The 22,922-nt window shown below is 35.4% G+C and overlaps 3 protein-coding genes across 3 annotated transcripts; 1 reads left to right on the top strand and 2 right to left on the bottom strand.

The window, feature by feature from the left end:
• The first annotated feature begins 591 nt into the window (after positions 1-591).
• LOC18033117 (proteasome subunit alpha type-2-A) lies at positions 592-4,146 on the top strand. The gene is made up of 12 exons (XM_006422179.2): positions 592-687; positions 895-955; positions 1,062-1,138; positions 1,238-1,302; positions 1,405-1,451; positions 1,769-1,844; positions 2,117-2,184; positions 2,478-2,547; positions 2,648-2,733; positions 3,015-3,077; positions 3,376-3,441; positions 3,735-4,146. Exons 2-12 carry the CDS (start codon positions 915-917, stop codon positions 3,781-3,783), a joined length of 708 nt encoding a protein of 235 aa, XP_006422242.1. The 5' UTR covers positions 592-687; positions 895-914; the 3' UTR covers positions 3,784-4,146.
• A 366-nt stretch (positions 4,147-4,512) lies between these two features.
• LOC18031444 (pentatricopeptide repeat-containing protein At3g24000, mitochondrial) lies at positions 4,513-12,064 on the bottom strand. The gene is given in 5 exon segments (XM_006422177.2): positions 4,513-7,771; positions 8,817-9,049; positions 9,261-9,304; positions 11,675-11,758; positions 11,854-12,064. Coding segments are annotated over 5 exon segments (3,591 nt in total). The 5' UTR covers positions 11,927-12,064; the 3' UTR covers positions 4,513-4,614.
• Positions 12,065-13,650: 1,586 nt separating this feature from the next.
• On the bottom strand, positions 13,651-22,169 carry LOC18033289. Its single transcript, XM_024179592.1, has 17 exons — positions 21,841-22,169; positions 21,583-21,751; positions 21,115-21,411; positions 20,904-20,993; positions 20,089-20,565; positions 19,876-19,983; positions 18,436-18,566; positions 18,219-18,348; positions 17,447-17,810; positions 16,840-17,348; positions 16,558-16,737; positions 16,324-16,482; positions 16,156-16,230; positions 15,557-15,689; positions 15,135-15,286; positions 14,475-14,690; positions 13,651-14,361 (listed from the first exon to the last, which is right to left on the bottom strand). The coding sequence occupies exons 1-17, from the start codon at positions 22,056-22,058 to the stop codon at positions 13,711-13,713; spliced, it is 4,059 nt and encodes a 1,352-aa protein (XP_024035360.1). The 5' UTR covers positions 22,059-22,169; the 3' UTR covers positions 13,651-13,710.
• Positions 22,170-22,922: the final 753 nt, after the last annotated feature.

Below are 22,922 nucleotides of genomic sequence, written 5' to 3'. Positions count from 1 at the left end.
ACTATTTTACCTTCTTTAAATTATTGATATTTTCTTAAAGTTCCTACAAGAAAGATAAAATTAAAAAATTAAAAAATTCTCTTTAAATTATTAATATTTTCTTAAAGTTCCTATAAAAAAGATAAAATTAAAAACTTGAAAATAAAATAGTTATAATCTTTACCTATGATATTGTAAATCTTTGGAATTAACAAGGATAAAATTGTCAAAAAATAGAGTTTGTGCTTTTCGCATCAATAATTTTAATTTTTTTTAGTTATTTCTATCTATAAATTGTTGTTAAGGGTAATATTATCTTTACACAGTCAACTAACGGTCAATGTTAAAGTTAACTGACGGTAGAGAATTTTTTACAAATAAATAAATTCTCGCCATCTACTTGCAACAAGCCCAAACCTCAGGGAGGGAGGTTTTTAAAAATTACCCCTCACGGCAGATACCGGTGTGACTATAAAAAGAAAACTTTCTCTAAGTACGAGATTTTGACAAATATTAGGGATCCTACTGTTATTATCCGCATATTCTTTCCAGGTCCGATGAAAATAGTTAAGACATCATAAAACGACGCCGCTTGTTTGCTTTGTACAATCGTGTCCCCCTCTTCAAGAAACCTGGCACTAGAAAAGCACTGACTTTGCGACTCTCTCTTTCGTAAATTACCACTCTGATTTCGATTCGATCTCCGAGGTAAGCTAACTACTCCCGCTCTAAGACTTAGTTGTTTCAGTTCCGTATAAACCCTAAATGGCATTGCATTTTGTTGAAATTCAAAATCATTAAAAAAAAAAAGTACGAACGTAAACCTTAGGTTGATGTTCATCAGTTAATCGCTTGTGGTTTTATGAATTGTTCCGAAGTTTCAGTTGTCTGATTAAAACTTAATTTATTTTGCAGGCTTTTTTAATTTAAAAAAAATGGGTGATAGTCAGTATTCGTTCTCTTTGACCACTTTCAGGTATAAACTTACAATCTATCTGCTTTTATTGAGTTTAAAAAAAAATATTTGATTTTTAAAAATAGCAATTAATTTTACTATGATTTATGTAACTGTGATGTCGCAGTCCTTCTGGGAAGCTTGTTCAGATTGAACATGCCTTAACAGCTGTTGGATCCGGCCAAACATCTCTGGGAATCAAAGGTGATTTTGACAAATTGTTTAAGAGATTTGACTATTAACTACGTTTATTAATTGGGTTTTTTTTTTCTAATGCTAATTACTTTTGGCTTATGGTTGCAGCTTCTAATGGTGTTGTCATTGCTACGGAGAAGAAACTACCGTCTATTTTGGTTGATGAATCATCTGTGAGTAAATTTTTTTTTTTCCAATCTATTTGTTGTATCCTCTTGTATTTTGTTGCAGTGTACTGAGCTTGAGTTATGATATCGTTGTTTCACTGATTGTAGGTTCATAAGATTCAGTCATTAACACCAAACATTGGAGTTGTATACAGGTTTTTTTTCTCCTTCATGTCTGGATGTTTTTTAAGATAAAATATACAATAATAGTACTGTGAATTTAGTGTTATATTTCCTCAATAATGTGTGTGCTATTTGTTAGATATGGCTATTGCTTTTGTCATCTATTTTATTTCACTGTTAGTATTTATTGCAAAATATGTATGCAGCGTAGTGATCTATGGCTTTGTAACTTCTTTAATCTTGAATCCACCTCAGAAGAATGTTTATCCTTTTTCATTTGTGGTGGCTATGAAGTTGTTTTGGACAGAGCAAACCTTACTGAGTTTATCTTCTCTTACTTGTGGTGCAGTGGGATGGGTCCCGATTTTCGGGTCCTTGTTCGAAAAAGTAGGAAGCAGGCAGAGCAATATCACCGATTATACAAAGTACCACTCTGGTCCCCATTGCTTTTTATATTTTTTCCCCCTTCTATGGTGTTCACATTATCTAAATTTTGAATATTTATTCATATGTACCTATCCATTTAAAGCTGGATTTTCACATTCTGAACCTATATGGTGAAGCAACATTGATCCATACTCCATATAAATAAATACTGAATCTTGTTCTATAGTTACTTGATAGGATTCACTTGAGTATAGCTTGAATACTTTTATCACTGTGAATCTATATGTAATGTTTTGTTGGTGTTATGCAGGAGCCAATTCCTGTTACACAACTTGTAAGAGAAACTGCTGCTGTGATGCAGGAGTTCACTCAGTCAGGGTAATTATACCTTGTCACCAGAGTTGTTTTCTTTAGCAGATTACTTATACCAGGGTTGATCAAGCCTGTTTATGCTAACTTATTTGAAACCTATTGTATCTGGTAGTTTACATTTCTCAGTAAGAGGAAAGAAAACTCTTATAGTATCCTATTTGTGAACATATTTGTCTGAAGCTTGAGATTTGTAAAGTAGTGGGCAGATGCCTATTGAATATTAAAGTCAAAGAAGCATTGACCACATATGTGCCTTCTTTTTCTGTCTTAATGCTGATTTGTTTGATTCTTTTTGTTAGTGGTGTGAGGCCTTTTGGAGTCTCATTGCTGGTTGCAGGTTATGATGACAAAGGTCCGCAGTTGTATCAGGTACCTCAGTTTCCCTTATCCAGTTTTTGGAACAGTATTGCCAATTCTCCCCATAAACTATGGAATCCTTTTAGTTTTTATTATGTGAATTTTGGTATAGGTGGATCCTTCAGGTTCATATTTCTCCTGGAAAGCTTCAGCAATGGGGAAAAATGTCTCCAATGCAAAGACATTTCTTGAGAAGAGGTAAGTGCGATTTTGAAGAACATTTTAAATGATGCCTTCTCTGGTAGTTTTTTGTAAATACCATGAGTTACTGGTTGTTGTGAGCAACCATGGAACCAGCCATAGTAACGGAACTCCGCTTATGTAAAATTTGTGTATTTGGACCCCAAATCATGTAAATGTAATTATATCTTCAGGAACTTCTGTTAGTTTCCAACCCTTGAATTTTTTTTTTCTACTTATGTTGTTCCTGTCCAACTTTTTTCAGTCATAATTTTGAATGTTCTTTGATTGTTTTATAGGTATGTAGAGGAAATGGAGCTCGATGATGCTGTCCACACGGCAATATTGACACTAAAGGAAGGGTAGGCTTCTAACTTTTCTTCTCCATTAATGAGATGGAGAAATTTATTTGTATGATAATTACGAGGGTCCCTTTTCATGAATGGCATCCAAGAAGCTCACACCTCCCCTATATATTCCATCATCAATTTTCTTGTGATGTTATAAAGGTGCTTGCCTTTAATGTAGTCGAATGATTAATTGTCTTTATGTTGTGTTTATATTTAATTGAAAGCTTGTTTCATGATTCCTATTCCATATTTATAAAGATTGGTTCTTCCAAGTTAACTGCCTAACGTAGCTGTCTTTTTCTACATGTAGGTTTGAAGGACAGATTTCTGAAAAAAACATTGAGATTGGCATAATTGGTGAAAAGAAAGAGTTCAGGCAAGTTGCCTTGTTTATCTTCCCCTTATGTGTATCTGCTTGATGGTTTGTGCGTGCATGCATTCCCGTGTTCACACAGGCCATATTTGTCAATACAGTTTTTTTCCTATTGAATTCCTATTGAACATGCTTGGCCTCTTGGGGAATTATATATTTGCCTTATTTGAGACCAAAATCCATTGGAAAATCAGTTTGTGAAAATTTAGCTTTGCTCTAAACATTCAATCCTTTTCATTGTCGTGATGAAAGTATCCAGATTCTTTTAGCTGATCTTTTCTTTTAATGTAATGCAGAGTATTGACTCCAAATGAAATTCGTGATTACTTGGCTGAAGTGGAGTAAATTACTTTTCCTCTATTGAAGAAAGCAGAAGAATGTTATTTGATGTTCGTTTGTCAGAGATGATTGAATATGATAAAATGAAAGTCCTAAGCAAGCCCTACAGACATTAATGTGATCAGTAGTGGAACTATCTGTAGTTTTGATGAAGAAATTGGAGATTTTGTTAAGCAAGCATATGGACTTTAATGTGATCAGTAGTGGAACTACCTGTAGTTTTGATGAAAGAATTGGAGGTTTTATTCGTTTTGATGGAAGAATTTAAGATTTAATTCGGTTTCTTCTCTTTTAATTCGCGAGTACTTAACTCTCTTATCAAGATGAATTATGGTCTTGAGTTTCTAATTTATACCTCGAAGCGGAACATGTTTAGCCTGTCTTTGATTTCAGTAAACTGCCACCCTTAAATTTGTTTTAAGATAAAGCTCTGGCCAAAATGTCAATGGATTTTATAAACAAATTTCTAGTACCGTCGTGGTCGCCTATTACAAGCTGCTTTATTGCTTTGTATCCCCATTTTAAAGAACTAAAATGCTATGTGCCTATGAAATTGGAGCTGTCAAACTCTCATCTGGTAACAGTAGTTAGAAATTACTTCACTCAGGTGATTTCAAATTGGTTCAGTTAGTTCTAGAAGCCTGCACAAATTGGAAGTTAAGTACATCAAATGATATATTGATACATGAATAGTTAGTTATATTGCTTTAAAGAATTTTTTGTCATAGTCTGCCTTAAACAAAATGCCATCAAGCATATGTAGAATCAACTACCTATCTGCAACATTGTCGCTCATTAATACATTGACTAATGTTCTATCATCTCTGTATAGTATTATCACCAATAATCTAAACAAGAACACTCGCCACCATAAAAATGGTGAAACCGATAAGGGTCTCTCAATATGATTCTACGCCGGACAATCTTGCTAATAAACTTGTAAACAGAATGACAATCACTGCAAACACGAAGGTTCTTAAAAATTCTGATGGTTGAACCTTCTGGGCTATTTATCAAACCAAATGCAAGGGCAAGTCTCTCACTGTGGTTCCAAAGATTGTGCTCTTTTTGTTCTTCATCAGTATCTTGCAATGCAAAGCTTGTATCAGGAACATAACCTGCTTCCTTAATCATCTTCTTAAGCTCTTCCAACTTTGCATATATATGCTCAGTATCTGGATGGGAATGATCTCCCATTCCAAATGAATTTACCCCATCTTTTGACTTCACCCAACTGCATGCCGGCTTCTTTTTAATTTTGTTCCATCCCATTTGCCTTCTTACATTCTCAACATCATCCCACCTTCCAGTAGCTGCACAGACATTTGAATAAAGAACATAACTTGAGTCATCCGATGGGTCCAACTCAAAAAGATGTTCAGCAGCCTTCTTTGCAAGCTCCACGTTACCATGGATTTTACTCGAAGCCAACAAACTTCGCCACACAAGGTCATTTGGAGTAACTGGCATTTTGTTGATGAAAGTTTCAGCTTCGGCAAGCCTCCCTGAGCGTCCAAGAAGATCAATGATGCATACACAATGCTCTATTCCTGCTGGGACACCAAACTCTGTGGTCATTGTATTGTAGTATTGGAGGCCTTTATCCACCAGACCCCCATGATTACATGCAGAGAGAAGAGAGACAAAGGTAACATGATCAGGTTTTACGTATTTCAGCATTTCATCAAAGGTTTCAATAGCCTTCTGGAAATACCCATGTCTGGCAAAAACTGATATCAATATATTCCATGATAACCGAGGACGATCCACTGGCTGGGGAGCAATTCTTAGCACATCACCAATTTCCCCGCACTTTCCATACATATCCATTGCAGCATTTGTAACAAAGGGATCCAAGTCAAATCCAAGTTTAGTGGCCAAGCCATGAAGCTGATGGCCTTCCTCCAATACGGCCAGCTTAGCAGCAGCAGCAAGGCCCTCAGACAAGCTGAACCGATCAAAATATACTCCCGTGTGTCTCATTTTAACAAGAAGTTTTAAAACTTCTTCACCCTGGCCATGGAGGGCATTTGCAGCAATCATGGCATTCCAGGTGACTGAATTCTTTTCAGCTAATCCTTCAAAGATGTAGTTACTCGAATTGAGATCCCCACACTTGGCATACATTGTGATAAGAGAATTCTGCACATACTTATGTGATTCAAATCCTGTTAAAACTATGTGCGTGTGGATTGGCATGCCGTGTATAAGCAAATCACCGGGATTCAAACAAGCACCAAGAACATTTGCAAATGTAATGTAGTTCATAGGTGTCCCTTCTTCTCTCATTCGTTTATAAGCTTTCAATGCCTTATCAGGTTCTTCTTTCTCGGAATGGCCACCAATGAGAGCATTCCAAGTCACTGTATCTCGCTTGGGCATAATTCGAAAGACCTGTTTTGCTTCGCTCATCATACCAGATTTAGCATACATGCTAACTAATGCATTGCCAACAATCAAATTATCATGTAGCCCCATAGTAATTACAAGAGCATGAATAATCTTGCCTTGAACAACAAAACCCGGATCTGAACAGGCAGCTAATGCACTGGTAAAAGTCACATAGTTCACTAATCTTTGCTTCTGCAGCATATTTGAGAAAATTTTCAAGGCATCTATGTACTTCTCATCCTGAACATGGGAGGCAACTAAGGAATTCCATGAGACTGAATCTCTCTCGGACATTTCTTGAAATACAAACTTTGCATCCTCAGATCTTCCAGCCTCAGAATACATAGCCAGAAGAGTGTTGCAAACCCAAACATTTGAATTCAGAGCTAACTTAACTGCCAGACCATGAATTCCTCTGCCCCACTTCAAATTATCCACAGAACCACAAGCAGATAACAGAGTGGAAAACGTAGTAGAGTTTATTTCCTGACCAACATGACGCATCCAATGGAAACATTTTAGCGACTGATCACAAAGACCACTATGTGAATATACAGAAATCATTGAATTCCATGAAATCGTGTCTCGTACATGCATGCTGTCAAAAATACAGCGAGCCTCTTTTACACTACCAAAATTACCAAACATTGATATAAGAGAGTTTGCCACAGGAACAGTATAATGAAATCCAAACTTTATAACATGTCCAAGAAATAAATATCCCAACAAATCATTTTCTGTTAAACCACAAGAAGTAATCACTGCTGCAAATGTGTTCTCATTGCAACAAACTCCTTCGCGTCTCATATACCGATACAAATCTACGACTTCTATCGGACTCAAATTATCCAAATATGCAACCATCAATGAAGTCCAAGATACAACATTCCTAACGGGCATCTCCTCAAACACTCTCCTAGCCTTATTAATATGCCCATATGTCCCATAAAAATGCAATAGAGAAGTACCCACAAAAACATCACACAATAGACCAACTTTAACACTAAAACCATGCACTTGAATTCCTTCACTAACCATAAACCCGGACCAATCACATGCACTTAACAAGCTAGAAATCAAAACCCCGGTTGGCCTAACACCAAAACTCAACATTTCATTAAAAAATCCAACCGATTCTTGATACAATCCCAATCGAACAAGCCCCGACATCGTGTTATTCCAAGAAGCATCATTTTTCTCACCCATTTTATCAAACACGTAGCGAGCATACCCCAGGCAACCAAACTTGAAGTACATATTGATCAATGTATTGTTATAGAACACACTAAAACTCACCAAACCCTTTATGCAAAGTGCATGCAATGCTTTGCCAACGGATTCGTTAGTGATTTGGGAAAAACCCTTTTGATAGAAGCATGATATTTCGGGGTCCGGGTGGTTGAGAAAGGAAATAAAGCCATGGTGTCTGTGTAGTTCCTGTTCTTCTTCTTTGATTAGACATGAGACTGTTGCCGTTGAAATGTGTTTGTGCTTCAACTTATTTTCGCGGGAAAATAAGAGCACTGATGGGTTTTTGAGCTTGAAAGCTGAGAGCTTTCGGTTGCACCACGCCAGCTCTGGTTCTTTATTGCAAGTCTCACAGCTTGAACTAAAGTGAACCAGAACGTGCTTCTGTGTCTGAAGTTCGAAGGATAGGTGGAATTTTTGTGAAATCACTAATCGAGGACCTAAACGCTTAATATGACAAATACGTCGATTAAATGAATTATTTCAGAAAATAGGGACTTTTCTAAAAATTTTCAATTGAAAAAAATGTTGCGATGTTCGTAAGTTTTCAGGTTATATTATAAGTAAAAAGTTCATTTACCATTTAAGTAATTATTTTTCTTTTTCTTTTTTTATTAGTGAATTTTCATCTGTTTTTGAATGATGCAATAGAGTACAGTACATTAATGTCTTAAATAAATAGAAATTAGTAACAAAGGGGGTCAGGATTTCTATTTTAATACGATTGGTTTTATACTTTTAGTTGTCATTCAACATAAACACAAATTTTGATATTACATTCAGAAACCATTTAATTCAAAAGGCAAAATTTTTCCAATATCGTGTCCTTTTCTCTCCACAGATATCATTAGATAATAGAGTATCATTAAAACATTTATCACATTTCATTAAATCACTTTTAAAGTACATATATTTAAAATAAAAACAAACGGCACTTGTTACCTTACATAATAATATAAAATATATAACTGTCTCACAATCGTTTGATAAAAATCTAACAGTTATAAAAATATAAGATAATAGAATTATGTTTTTTTCACAGCTGTTAGATTTTCATGAAAAGGTTGTGAATCAGTTATGTAACGTACATTATTATAAAAGGTAATAAGAGCCAAAACAAAAAACAATCATCACAAAATTTTCCAGGATCAATAAGTTAAATTAAATTGTGCCAAGAAAATAAAAGGGGCAAAACTATTAAATGGTGCCTTCCCATAACTCGATCACATAACACTAAAAACTGGGAAAGGAATCCAGCTACTGCTCTTCTTAAGGATTATTCAGAGCTCAGTATAGAAATATACTGCTCATTTCAAAGAAAACTGCAAATCAGCATTTACAAAACCAGCAAAAAAAATAAAATGCAGTGAGACTGAGAAACTAGAGTTTTTCTTCTACACTATTACTTGAACTTCCAGCTATGGGCTGATCGAGGGCCACTTGAAATGCCTTCGTAGTATCGGGAATCGAGTTTCTGCTTGTTCCATGCCTTGACAAAGTCAGAAAAATATTCGCGTGCAGAGTCGGATGATAGATCAGAGAAAAACAGTTTTTTCTCTTCTTTTAACCAGGTAGCAAATTCATTGTTCTTAGAGAAGTAGTCCTCATTTGTTAGCTCTTGAAACTCGCAATTCTGCAGGAATGAGAGTTAATTAAGTATATAAACCTTAGAGAAATTTAAATACGAGTATACAACCAACCCCGGTTGTCATTTGTCACACAAAACACAAGTTCAAGTTCAATCTACTAAGTTTAAGAAACATAACTCTAGGAAAACTACTCCTAAGCTCACAATTTGCCAATTCATACACAACAAATTTAAGTTGCAGAATCACAAAACTCACCGAGCGGCGATCGCCTTTATGATGCTTATCCCTTGACTTTTTTTCTGCAAGAAGCAGCATGTCAACATAACACAATTCTGGAGTGAATATACTTATCATGAAAAATAATGAATAATTAAGATACTCTAAAATGGCCCATGTTAGAAGAAATGGATGGTTCATACAATATCAATCAGCTAATTACAATTTCAAACTAGTCATTCTGGATAAAGTTTTAAGCCTGTTAGTAATTTACTTGCTATCACCATGCTCAGCAGATCATGAATAGATTCTGTGAAACCAAATGAATCTGGTTGAAACTCAAAAAAAAGTTAAAGCTACTAGACCCTTTTCATGATAATGAAGTCCTGTATTTATTGCAGGCTCAAACTAGACTACAATCGACTTGTCTTAAATAACAAATTTTGATTCATAAACTCTAAAGTTCACTAATGAAACAAGATAAAATTTCAGTTTGTCTCATGTGTTCTTGTGCTTCCGATGTATTCACTGCCTATCAACAACAATATTTCTATATTCACATCATCTGCCAATAAAATCACCAACTGAATGATCCACGAAGCCAAACACCATGCTGAAAAATAATTAGTAACATAGTTATCCACTCGATAAGTAAGATATTTTAATATGATTATAACATCATTCATGTTGATAGCAAAGATAGTTGAAGTCATAATTTGTTCATTAAATCACGCTAACATCCTTCTTTACATTTACCGAAACACCATCTTCGGTCTAATGAGCAGCCAAATACAAACATGAAACAGGAACTCCTCTATGGACTATCCAAAAAGTAACCTAGCTTCACTCTTGATTAATAAGAAACAAAAGGACCTCACAAACAGATTTGTGTTCTACCACATGACACATTTCAACCAACAGCTCTCTCACTCAAGAGTATCCTAACAAATTCCTTTCTCTTTGAATCATCACATGACTTAAATATTGCGACATTCATGGGTTGAACAGTACATGCTTTCAGTAAGAAAATTAATCTGCAAAAGGAATCCCCATTCTTACGAGCTCATCAACTATGAATTGGAGAACCATTTCATCTTTTTTGGACAGTATTTCAACCAGCTTTTCCATATTCTTATTGAATCTCTCCATTACTTTCTTAAATATATTACTGAATTTGTCCAGAGCAGCACAGATTTCATCTGATGAACTCAACCCTTCACTACATAAAGACTCAGACTGATTTTGACTCATTTGTTTGGTATGTTGGATTTGGTTGCCTGTCCCAATGTCATTTGAATTACATTCCTGTTTAAGATCCATAATGACTTCAGTAAACTGTAACCCTGACATAAGCATAACAAAGATAGAAAATTAAACAGGACTGAAGACAAACAAACAGAGAAAGAAAAATCCAGTTAAAGGACCTAGATGTAGGAGCTGTAATGCCCTCCAACTCTCACGAAGTCTTTGCCTGAGAAGTCCTGGGATAATGAAACTTTTGTCACCACTGGGGTCTACCTTCATTGATTCTCTCTACTTCTAAAGATTTGGTAATTCTATATAATCTTTAGTCATGGAGCTCCAGTTTCAGACTAGCATCCAATTTAAACTTCCAATCACACCCTATCTTCATTGGACTTGAACTATACAAAAACTCAACCATACGTTTTACATGAACCTTACAAGCTTCCTAACAGATACTCTTGTTTGAGCCTTTGCACTATAATACTTGCAAATCACCAATAAGGCTAGCTGAAAAGCTAACATCCGAAATTAGATTGGAATTAATGAGGGAAAGATATAACCAAGGTGTTCACACAAATCTAGAATTCCAATTACTCTAAGAAGAATGTCAAACACTTCAATTAAATCAAACACTATCTATCTGTAGTTAGTTAGCAACATAGATCGAAACCTTAGCAAAAAAAACCTGTAGCAACCAGACTCCAGCTTAAATACTTCACATATCCATGGTTAAGAACCTATTGGGCATATCTTCATGACTCAAAACACATAATGTGGGATAGCTTAGTAACAAAACATATAAGAATTGAAATAACCACACTACCAACTCCATATGCAACTGCTGGCAGCTTAAGTACTAAATCATATTGCACCCAAAAACATGACAAAATACACGTTCAATCAAGCCTACATGCCACAGGTGATATAATCTGGGGCTCAACCTCAATACATCAGAGTTATTTCTTTTCTCCTTGGTTTTGAAGAAAAACAAAGAAACAGAACCAGACCCCAGCCCGAATTCCATCTTAGGCAGGAAAAAACAATGAAAAACTTCAAACTTCGATGATGATAATTATTGATTAACAATAATTTGAACCCACTTACCCAAAAAAAAAAATCATATATTCGAAAAATAAAGCTAAACCTCAGTTCATAAAACACCCTGGGCAGAGAAAATATGAAACACAAAAAAGGGAAAAAAAAGTTACCTTTATCAGAACGATGCTTGTGAGATTTCTTCTCCTTCCCTTTCTCTTTCCTATCACTTCGATGCTTCTTGCTTCTTCTTTCATCTGCTCATTCACCATCACGAAAAAATAAATAAATGTTGACAGATAAAAAGAATTACGATACGTATAAAAGGAAAAAAAAAGGAGAAAATTGAAACCTTCAGAATCAGAAGATGAACTTCTCTTCCTACTCTTCTTCTTCTTCTCCTTCGACTTTCTATCGCTTCCCATATTTGATTTGCAACTGTTATGTGATTTGCAAATCAGTGTATGAGACTTGAAACTCGAAAACGACTGAGCTGTTTCGGCTTTCTTCAACTGTCAAGCGCTTGTCTGTAATTTTCTGGTATTTTTTTATGGGCCCTCAAAGTAAGGCTAATATAAAAAAGAACCCACAAAAGTCTTGAAAAACAATGGTCTTAAAAGGAAGAGACTAGAGAAACATGAACCAAGAAGAGTTTGATTGCTTTGTGCATCAGATTGATACAACAAAGCAAGCATGGAACCGTATATATCTTTTGAGTTTTGACACATTGGCATCACACGTCTTCACGATAGAAGGACCAATATCTTTTCAGCTACCTGGATGCCTGTCTTTATACAGTTTCTCAAAAATTGACATGGTTTGAATATTTATACTTACCAATTATTAATTTGTTATATACATGCAATCTTCATTTTGTTGCCTTCGTCATTTATATATACAAGATAATTAACAAGAACGCCATGGAACTTGGTGAATGTCTGAATGATAAGGCATATATAATAATGGTACCAAAAAAGAAGGAGAACTGTTTGTTTGCTTCTCGTGGAGTGAAAGCACTGAACAGTAAGGAACATGCAAGTGATGGATGAGCCAAAGAATGAGAACGGAGGAATGGGAATAACATCCGTTGATTTGCAAGAATCAACAAAGAGTAAAGGGCATGCACGGACAAGAGTTAATATATATTCCTGCATGCATACAATACAAGATTCAGAACTGAAAATAAAGCTCTGTGCTGCAACCGGCAACTGCAGGCGGTCTCAACACTCTAGGCCAATCAGGCCTCGTGTCTGTCTGGTCTGGAAAGATCACGTTAGGACTTTTAGGCCACTGCCTCAGTAGTGACATGAGCAGCAGATGTGTGGGAGAGAAAAATGAAGCATAATGTTAAAACACAAATTAAGTTCATTAATTCATTCATTAGATTATCTTATCATAAGAGATGATCATCTTACATTTTCATTCACTGTATTATATTATAAGTCAGAAAGACAAATAATGTAGAGGCCCCGGGGAAACTTAATCACAAATGCCTTCAGATATATGCTTTTGTAACAAGTTGGTTATCTTGTTCTTGAAAGAAGCAGCATACCTGGAAGAAAACGTGGGATAATTGGGATCATCATCTTTATTGCAACGATCATCATCCAAGTTTTGAGCATATGTTGAAGGATTGCAGTACTTCGAGTTTGCAAGTTGATTTTCCTGGGGTAATTTGAAAGACTTGATATTGCTGAGAACACTCTTTTTTCTTCCTTTTATCACTGGATTTTCGAGGAAACTGAATTATTTTTCGGAACTTGAGATGATGAAGAGCTTTCCTTTATGGTGAATATATTTCTCTTCTGCGCGTTTTTGCTGCTTTTGGGTGATGAAGGAAGACAAATCAAACAAGACACTGAGCTTTCTTCTTCATAACTTCCAGAGGATGATGAACTTTCCGACCACTGTAACTTGAAATATAGCCTTTACAAGTAAGATTTTTAATCTTTATAAGTGAAATTTTTCGGTTTGACTCTGTTTCATTTAAATCTCTTTGATTTCTGTAATTGCTGATGCTGATTTTCAAAATCAAACAATAAGTTCCTCTTTGCTAGATGTTCCGATTATTCAAATTACTATACACAACGCACGGGCTAGATTAGACCCGTTGGATTCTCTATTAGTGCCTCAATTAAACAATAAAATCTCCAAAACAGTAAAATTTCGTGTTGAAAATTAATAAATAAATTGGCTCATGAAACAAAATTTAGCTGTACATCTGACAACTAAAACTTTGGGCATGCAGTTTCCTAAAAACAGTATCTACAGAAGAAAAGTCAACATCGAAACCATAACTCTGCCCTCCATACTGTACATACAAATATTCCTTAGGAGACAAACATGGGGGAAGAATTTCTGAGATCTCTGGGAAATCTGAGGTTGGCGGCGAAGGCAAGTTTCTCTTTTTCAAAGAGTAGTAAACGTCGGCTAGAAGAAGCCAAATGAGATCAGGATCGATTGATGCAAGTCCACTCAAGGCATTTATAGATGCATCTCTAAGCCCTACAACACCGCTACAAGCTATTCCCACTACGAGACCACTGACCTTTTTGAGGACGACTTCCAATGCCGAAGCACTCTTCTCATTTCGGGACAAATCTGCAATCATATTGAGCACTGCAACTTGGACTTTCATGTTGGAAACTTCTGCCAGAGAATCATCTGAAGAAATTGAAGTGTTCCGATATGGAAGCAGCAAAGGTGCTTTTGCTTCTTTCAACTTGTGCTTTTTCTGAAATGGAGATGTGGATAGAAGTTTCCAGAAATGGGGTCCATCTGTGTGGAAGCGGCGTGAAAAGAAATCCCCTCCACAGATTTGCACTACATTGCTTATCACACTTAAACATCTCCGGACAGCCTGTTGAAATGATGAATTAAAAATAACGACAACAGATGATGAAAATAAGGATAGGCTAGCAGATCTTTCCTCTGTTTGTAACAAATTGAACAGTTCAAACGATTGTTACTCACCACAGGGTTATTACTTTGAATGCAAATAACCAAAAAGGGCCACAATTTGTTCATTGCTGGAAGCAGTCTGTTCTCATCAGCCCCATCGTCAGCTGCATCTAGATTATCTTGAAGATGATACATTGAACTTGATCGAAGCACTTCTTCAATTTCTTCTTTAGTCTCCTTTTCGTGTCTGTAGGCTTCTTCCACTTTTGCAATTGTTACAATGCCATTCTGGAAAGAAAGTTCATTGTAAAATCACCGACGTCTCATCTTGTTTTGAATTCTTTTTTGTATTGAATTTCTTCAGGATAAACAGAAAATGGGACAATATTGGAGGTAATTGTAACTCTTCCCCCACTTTCTGCTACAAATTCTATGCTCCTAAAATTGAAGTAAATGTTTCTCTCACAATCTTCTAATCTAAAATCAGTAGAAGTTTCTACACATACAGACACATAGGTAAGAACATTACTAAGAATAGTTTATAAACAAAAACAAATTCCCTCCTTTGTACAGGAAAAAGTTTCACGTTTCTTAAATTATTTTTCTTTTCCAATAAAATTTTTCTTTAGCTGCTGCTTTAGCATCTAAATTTTATTTTAATAAATTAAATAAAAAATTATATTAACATAAACATGGAGAAAATATTGAAAACAACACAGCCGAAAAAAGCACCTCCACTATATCCAAGGCCACCAAGCAAGCCGCCTGCTTTTCTGAAGCTAGAAGAGGAATTGCAGTTGTTAAACATGACCCAGCAATAGATCCCACAGTTCTTCTATATCTTTTGCAATCGTTCAAGTTGTACAAAATGCTCTCCCATTCTCCTACACATATAATATAATTATCACAAAAATAAGATAATATCTTGGGATATTGCAAAAGCTAGTCATTTTTTACTCAATAAACTAATTAACCACTCTTCTAAGGTTAGGTAGCAACTACAACAGCCCTATGAAGGACGACAAATACAGTTTATCTGATTCAATAATTGAATAGAAGAGAGTGTAAAGGAGACATCAATGTAAGAACAGTATACAGAAATGAATTTCCACTTCTAGCAGAGAAGTAATCATCTAGTTCCATGTGAGACATACCAGTGTCATTATCATAGCATGATCCTGAACCCTGCTCAGATATTTTGGACTTGATACGCATGAGATAAGATTCAGCTTGACTTGGCAGTGAATCTGCCTCATGCTTTGATGCCTTCATAATTTCAGCTACAGCCTAAAAATACAAAATCATTGACAGTAAGTAATAACTTTCTTTTTAGAAAAGGAAAAAAGGAATAACCTCCTTATGCAAAACATAATTTAATTAGAACAAGAACAAGTAATCACACACAATACTTCAATCAAGGGTTACCCTAACCTTTGCTTGAAAAAAAGGCTTAGTTCAAGCTTCAAAGTTATTCATTTGCAACCTTCTCTGTGTTTCATCCCAAATTATGTATAAATGGATTAAATCTTGACATAACCCCTCTAAATATGCTTCATCACTTATAAAATAGCATGACTCGAGCAGAAATATCTTTTATTCTTTACAATCCATTCGTAAAGCTTCCAAAAACCTTGTAGTCATACTTTTCATCAGAACTTTTAATAAATTCATTGCTAAGACTTTGCAAATTAATCCTATCTACATTCTAAAACAAGCAATTCATTATATATGATGTGTACATTTAAGGAATGACCTTTAAGAAGGAAATGTTTAAATCAGGATGCTGATGCCTGCCAAGTATCTGAAGTTCCTGTGAAACTGAGCGCATCTGTACAAAAAATTTAAAAATTACCACCTTCTCAGTGCATCAAAATTTTGGCAGGTTAATCGACCTAAAAAGCTATCAAAATTAAAAAATTACCGGTTCCTCCAGTAAAGGCAGTATTTTATAAGCTACTCCAATATATGAAAGCATTGCAGCAAGCACATTTGGTACATGAGGGTTAAGATCCAAATGACGCAACTGTCGACAAATAGAATCAATTACATAGTCTGCATTCGCCAATACTAAGTGCCCAACCTGCAAAAAGAATGTAACATCAGTCATTTATTACAGAATTCCCTAGCAAATAGAGATTATATGTCACAAGCTTACCGTTGGATAGCCAGATGTAGCAGAAAGAACATGCAAAACAGCATCAGAGGCACTTCTAACTTGGGAGTTGGAACTAACTAGATTCTCCAACAACAAATATAGGGACAAATGAAGAAATCCACTGGAAGCAAAATCTTTCCCAAGGCACAGAGCAAAGATGCCTATTCCATCTATAATAACCTGTTTGAGAAAACCAAAGATACAATCAATACTTTGTAATGATGAGCTGACAAAACAGGTGCTAAACTATATGCAGATCTGAAAAAGGAAAATGCTTATTTCCTGGTGTAATATTGCTGTGTCACGGAAAAAGTGCAGAGTGATATCTTCAGCTTCTTCGTCAGATTGTAAAAGAGAAGATTTACGATCTGTTGGAAGATCCCACACTTCAGAAGATACATACTCATGCATGATTTTACCAACACAATCAATTAAGTGACTTTTTACACCCTTCTTCAGTTTAGTCTTCCAAGTAGATTCACCAAACTTATACCGTTGACCATCAGTGAATTCTGCACCAGATTGTCGAGCCTCTTCCCTAACGGTCTTGGACTTCTGAAACATTTTAGTGAACATATCAAATGCCTCATCTGATAGACCAAATAGCATCTCATTAATGATACATGCCGCGGTGCCAGCCTGGCGCAATAAATGTCCTGAACCAGTTCGATTATACCATGATTGCCAGCTCTCCTTATTATACTCCCTCACACGCACCTCAGAAACCAGTCTACACAAGTGACCCAGTGGAATATCTGTAATAACTGATAATTGCCCTTCACTTTCAAAGTCTAGCAACAAGCAAAAATAAAGATAATCAGTGTTAGTACTGCACAAGTCACAGAGAAATTCAATTGAAAAAACAAATGAATTCAGGGGTTGATATAACCTGGCACTAAAGATAAACCTACAAGTCTGAGAGTTCCTGCAAGAGCCTGGTATAGTTTCTGACTGCCAACAGTAACAAACCAAGAGGGGGTACATGGAAACTCGTATGTCTTTCGGATAGTCTCCCATGGGCACTGTATTGGTTTTTCCTGAATAGCTGTTAATTTTGAGATACCAGATGGAACTGAACCTATGAAGGTCTGGCCATAATCAGTTAAGTGGGCACCAGCTTGCAACTCAGCAATAGAATGAAGGAATCCAGTAGAAGACGGCCTTGCTAAAATAAGCTTGTCAAGAGAGCCAGTAAATGCGGAATTCTGACCAAGGCAAATAGTAAATACATCCAAGAACCTTGCAGCTGAAACCTATGCACTCCATACAAGAGAGTGTCATGAATGAATAATACAAGTGGAAAAAATCACATCTGAACTCAAAAATTCAAAACATTCAAAATTTAAGTCATAACCTGCAGTTTATAACATAACTGAGAAAGGATGATATTGGGGACAAGTATTTAAGAAGTTACTTATTATTTTCTAAACTAGTAATTTACACTACCATTCACTTCATGTATGAGATCTTTGGATCGACAGAAGTACAAGAGATATTATCTTATCACAATACAGATGTCTAGCAACATTACAACTGATGAGTGGACCATTGCCACCTATCAATTGATGTACGTAAAAGTAATACCAAGACAAATTTTCATTTAAAATATAGCAGATAATATGACCCTGATTACTGAAGACATCAGAGAAGCAATCACATACCGGAGATTGAAGTTGATCCAACATAAATTGAGGACCAGAATAGTATATGATTACAAGTAATTTTTGAGCTTGTGAAAGAGCAAGTGATTCGTCACTGCCAAGCACCACCTTTGGCAGCATTTCAATAAGCCTGCTCAAGAAACATAATTTAGTGCTTATATATAATTATATATGATCTCTTATAGCCCAACAGTCCAATCTCAGAAAAAGGACAAACCTGACAAAAATATCAGAAACATCAAATTTCACACAATGTTTCCCACTATACAAGAATAGACATTCTAGAAACTCCTGGGCAGCTGCAGAAATCTCTTCGTCGTCCCCAACAACCATGACACATAAGCACTCCTACATAATTAGATGCATAAAAAGATATCAAACACGAAATAAACAAGCAGAATAGAAAGCAAAAAATTCATTATACTGCATCAATAACTAGAGATGAACATGCAGAGCCTTTTGATTAACAGAACTAAAACGATATAATTCAGTCAAGCTAAATAAACAGGTAGATAATCTATAATTATTTCTAGCCTTGACCAGGGAGAATATGGTTCAACACAACACACAGGGAAAATGTCAATGGCCAACTGGCCAATCTATAACACTAAGGGTGTGTTTGGCACACTATATTGGATAACATTATATTGCATTATTTAATGTAGGTGCACTATATTATGTTATATTACATTAGTATTATATTATAATAATGTTGTACAACATGTGATGTTATACCGTACTGCATTAATTTTATATTAATATTAAATTCAATATTATTTAAATTTATTATTATTTTTTTATTAATTACATTAAATAATTAGTTTTGTTAATTATTAATATATAATATAATATTATGCAATAATATAATATAGTACTATTAAATAATTTTATACTATAATTTATTTTTATATTTTATTATTATAATAAAAATTAAAATATATTTAATGCCTCAATTGAGGCAAAAATTGGTGCATTATACAAAACCCCAGGTCCCTTCGGGTTTGCATAATGCTCCAATATAGCACATTGTGGTGCACCATAATGCAGCTTCCAAAACTTCCAAACATAGGTAAGCAATAAACTGATATGAACAATAACATAATACTATATAATGCTATGTTCCAAACTCACCTTAAAGTAATATCTCCTGTAGAGAAAAAATTGGGTAACTACTTTCAAGCATTACATTAATGAGTAAGGGAAAGGCATCAGAGATCAAACATGCACCCAAGCATTGTCACAATAGAAACCTATTCCTAATCCACCAAACATTGTCCAGGTCACTCATTCCTCAGGCTGTTGACTAGGATTAAAAATAGCTTTTAATCACAACTAATTGAAAATCTCCTAAATATGCATCTTTGCTCATCTTCATAACAACAGAGGCATTTCCTCATCACAAATTTCCTATTACACATTATATCTACAGTCAGGGCTTTTTTTTTAATTTATAAATAAAGGGCTGATATTTTATTTATTGATCTATTATGAGTACAGTAGCCTTAAGGATGACCATATAACTACTAAATCTGAGTATTCTAGACTTATAGTACAAAAAAAAGGGATGTAAAAATTAAACTTCCAGCAGGCAATGAGAGCCTAAAGGTGGTTAGTGGACGGGCGGTTATATGTTTATTCATTCTTTTACACTGCTTACCAAAAGCATCAATCTGCTATCCTTCAGAGTGTAACTGCAATTTGATAACAGTCCTCGTATTGCGGCAAGAAGTGCTTTTCTCACCTTCTTCGTTGGATGAACACAAATCTGACAGAATATAAAAGATTATTTCCATAGAAAGAATTTAAGTGGCCATCAAAGCAGTATTTAATACTTCAGATAAACAACATTAAATCAAGTGTAAGAACATACATGAGGAAAAGTTGCACACAGTAATTTATTCACGTGAGCTGAGGTTTCCTCAATCCAATCTTTTGTGCGAGCCACATGCAAGGATCCTTTTCTCTTCATAGAATCAGTGGACAGCTCTTTAAACTCGGATTTGGGAGTAATCATGTTTACTAGTTCACCATCATTGTCTTCTTCTACAATTGTATTCTGACCTTCAGGTTTAATTCGTAACCGACGTAGCTCTTCCAGAAACGAGGAAGATTTATTGTTGTTGGGATCATAACCAGAAATGACATTTTTGGGCATATCAAGTCCAGATAAATTAACATCATCCTGGAGGACTATCATTAGATATTCAGCTAACCCTCTAATTGCTTGATCAATAGCTTCCACAGATCCAGCAGCACCAGTTATCATTGTTTTCGATACATGCAAAACTTTGTTAAATTGACTAACAACACCAGGTAAGAAGTAAGCCAGTGCATCTGCATTGCCAACCTGCAAAACCAGTAAAATTAGTCCAATTTTCCATATACAAAAAATTGTATTTATTCATAAGAAGCTAGAATAGGATTTTCATAGCCCAAAAGCCACAAGCTAACATATTTCTGATTTAACCGACAATTTATATAAGAAGAAGGTTAATATTTTCAGATAAGTTAACAAAACACGTAACTCAACTAAGTTTGCAATATAGCTTTTTTCCTGGATGATTAATGAAATGTTCCTTGGGCAAGTCAATTTGAAAGAAAATTCAGTGGAACTTTCAGAAAAGCAAAACCTTTCCTAGGTTAAAATTTCTCACTGTTCAGTTTTGATGCATATCCCAAAATTACCTTAGCTACAAGCCAACGTAGGGTCAGAAAAGCTTCAACACGGAGTTTCCCACTTCCTCGATGTCCACGTGCAGCCTCAGTATCAGCATCCTTTTAAACAAACCCCATATTTAGTTTCATAGAAACAAGGGTAAAAAAATTAGAAAACAAACGAATCAATTATCATTTAAAAACAAAAAAAGAAGTTAAAAAAAATTAAAAAGCAGTGTACTTTGAGCAGAAATGATAGCCAGTATCCAACAGCAACTGAAGCATCTTGTGACTGCAAAAATGCAACTAAACATTCTCCTGATTCGGAAGCTTTACTAAACGATCTTTGCAGGGTGTTACTCTCCAATAGCTCCGGAAAGCCCAAAATTTGATTGCATGAGCAGAAATTATCAGAGCACCCGCGTAAACTCGAAAACACAGCCCTAAAACACTTGATAGCCCCTTCACGAAACTCTTCTGAAGCCTCAGATGGCGAAAGCGTTGCTGCCTTTGCCAACTTTGTTGTCAACACAACCATCTGCAGAAGCACATCATTAAACTCATGCTAAAAATACACATCATCAAAATCAATGCACGCTTGAATTAACATATATCGAATGAACGAAAAAGTCGTCAACACATAAATAGCTGATTCAAAGAAAAAAAATTCATATAATATTCAAAGCAATATTATAACTAGACAACTAACCTGATCAACAGACCCCAAATAACACTTGCTAAGAAGCTGCTCCAAACACATAACAACACTTTCAGCCACTTTATCACTCACTTTACTACCCATTTTACGCTCTTCTTTCGCCTTGCTTCTGCATTCAGTTGCAGCATCCAGTAGAAGCAGCAACGGAAACAACACATAGCTAGAACAAAACAAAATAAATTCAACAATTAAGTAATTTAAATTTTTAAAAAAAGGAAGAAAATTGAGTTGATAAATAAGCGAACATACTCGAAAAAGGGCTGAAGAGATTGGGCGGACGATTTTTGGAGGAAATTGAAGAATGAAGTGAAAAAGGAAGGGCTTTGATTAGGGTTTTGGTGAAGTTCCAGAAGCCGTAAGGAGTAAGCTTGAAGCTCAGCAAACGTGTTGCTGAATTGTGCCTGTGATGCTTCGTCGGTGAAATCTCCGGTGAGTTTATCAAACTCTCCTTCTTCTTCTAGTTCCATTGTAAGTGATGAAAAGGTTGTCGAGTTGAGAGAGAGAGAGAGTGTGTGTGTGTCTGTTGAGACGCGCGAAAGAGAGATCCTGTAAATTGAGATACGAAAGAAAGAGGAAAAGGAGAGGATGGTCGTTAGAGGAAAATGGTCCGGGTGAAAGCGTCATTTAACACTAAATTGCTGTGGACCTTATGGGCCGATAGAGCTTGCAATATTTACATTTTGGGGTATGGGATTCAAGGGCACTTTGTAGATGGCTCAACAAAAGGACAGGATACCTATTGGAGCAGAGCTATTAGCACCCCTCTAATCTCCTATTAAAATCCCTCTTACCCCGTAGGTATTTCTGATGTTTTATATATATCATTGTTTCCTTTTCATCTTGGTCAAAATTATTTAAGAGAATCTTTATCTCCTCCTTGAATAATAATAAAAGATTCCCCAGAGTATCTGATTCTCAAATAACAAATATCATTTTAATTTTTAAACTTAATTTAATTATTTTAACTTAAAATATATAAAACAAAATGAGAATGATTATTAATGGGCCTTATTTCATTGTACCCTTTTAAACTTTTGGTATATATAATATTCAAATAATGATTTTCAAAACAAAATTCAAATAATGTGATTTTTATACGATATTGACGTGAGTGCTGTTCATAAGTAATGATACCTCTTAACCACCGACTATGGCATGACGAAGCCACGTGTGTGGCTGCTAACTGATGAGGAGATGGGCTACTCAACCACTGACAACGCACTTGCTACCAAGGTATAATGAGATGAGGACGAGTTGGGTGCTGGTCACAAAATGAATAAGTTGGAAATGACGAGTAAAATTGTGGGAGAGTGACTTAAAGTTTGATTTGT

This window comes from Citrus clementina, unplaced genomic scaffold (assembly GCF_000493195.1).
Source record: "Citrus clementina cultivar Clemenules unplaced genomic scaffold, Citrus_clementina_v1.0 scaffold_9, whole genome shotgun sequence".
NCBI classification, from domain to species: domain Eukaryota; kingdom Viridiplantae; phylum Streptophyta; class Magnoliopsida; order Sapindales; family Rutaceae; genus Citrus; species Citrus x clementina.
Note: the sequence above shows the minus strand (reverse complement) of the source record. Positions and strands in the feature narration are given on the sequence as shown.

Coding starts and splice junctions, on each gene's coding strand:
- LOC18033289 (XM_024179592.1), bottom strand. CDS start 22,058: ATGGAACTAGAAGAAGAAGGAGAGTTTGATAAACTCACCGGAGATTTC. Junction 21,752..21,840: donor TCTCTTCAGCCCTTTTTCGA/GTATGTTCGCTT, acceptor GTTTTGTTCTAG/CTATGTGTTGTTTCCGTTGC. Junction 21,412..21,582: donor ATTTGGGGTCTGTTGATCAG/GTTAGTTGTCTA, acceptor GTGCTTCTGCAG/ATGGTTGTGTTGACAACAAA.
- LOC18033117 (XM_006422179.2), top strand. CDS start 915: ATGGGTGATAGTCAGTATTCGTTCTCTTTGACCACTTTCAG. Junction 1,452..1,768: donor AACATTGGAGTTGTATACAG/GTTTTTTTTCTC, acceptor CTTGTGGTGCAG/TGGGATGGGTCCCGATTTTC. Junction 3,078..3,375: donor ATATTGACACTAAAGGAAGG/GTAGGCTTCTAA, acceptor TTCTACATGTAG/GTTTGAAGGACAGATTTCTG.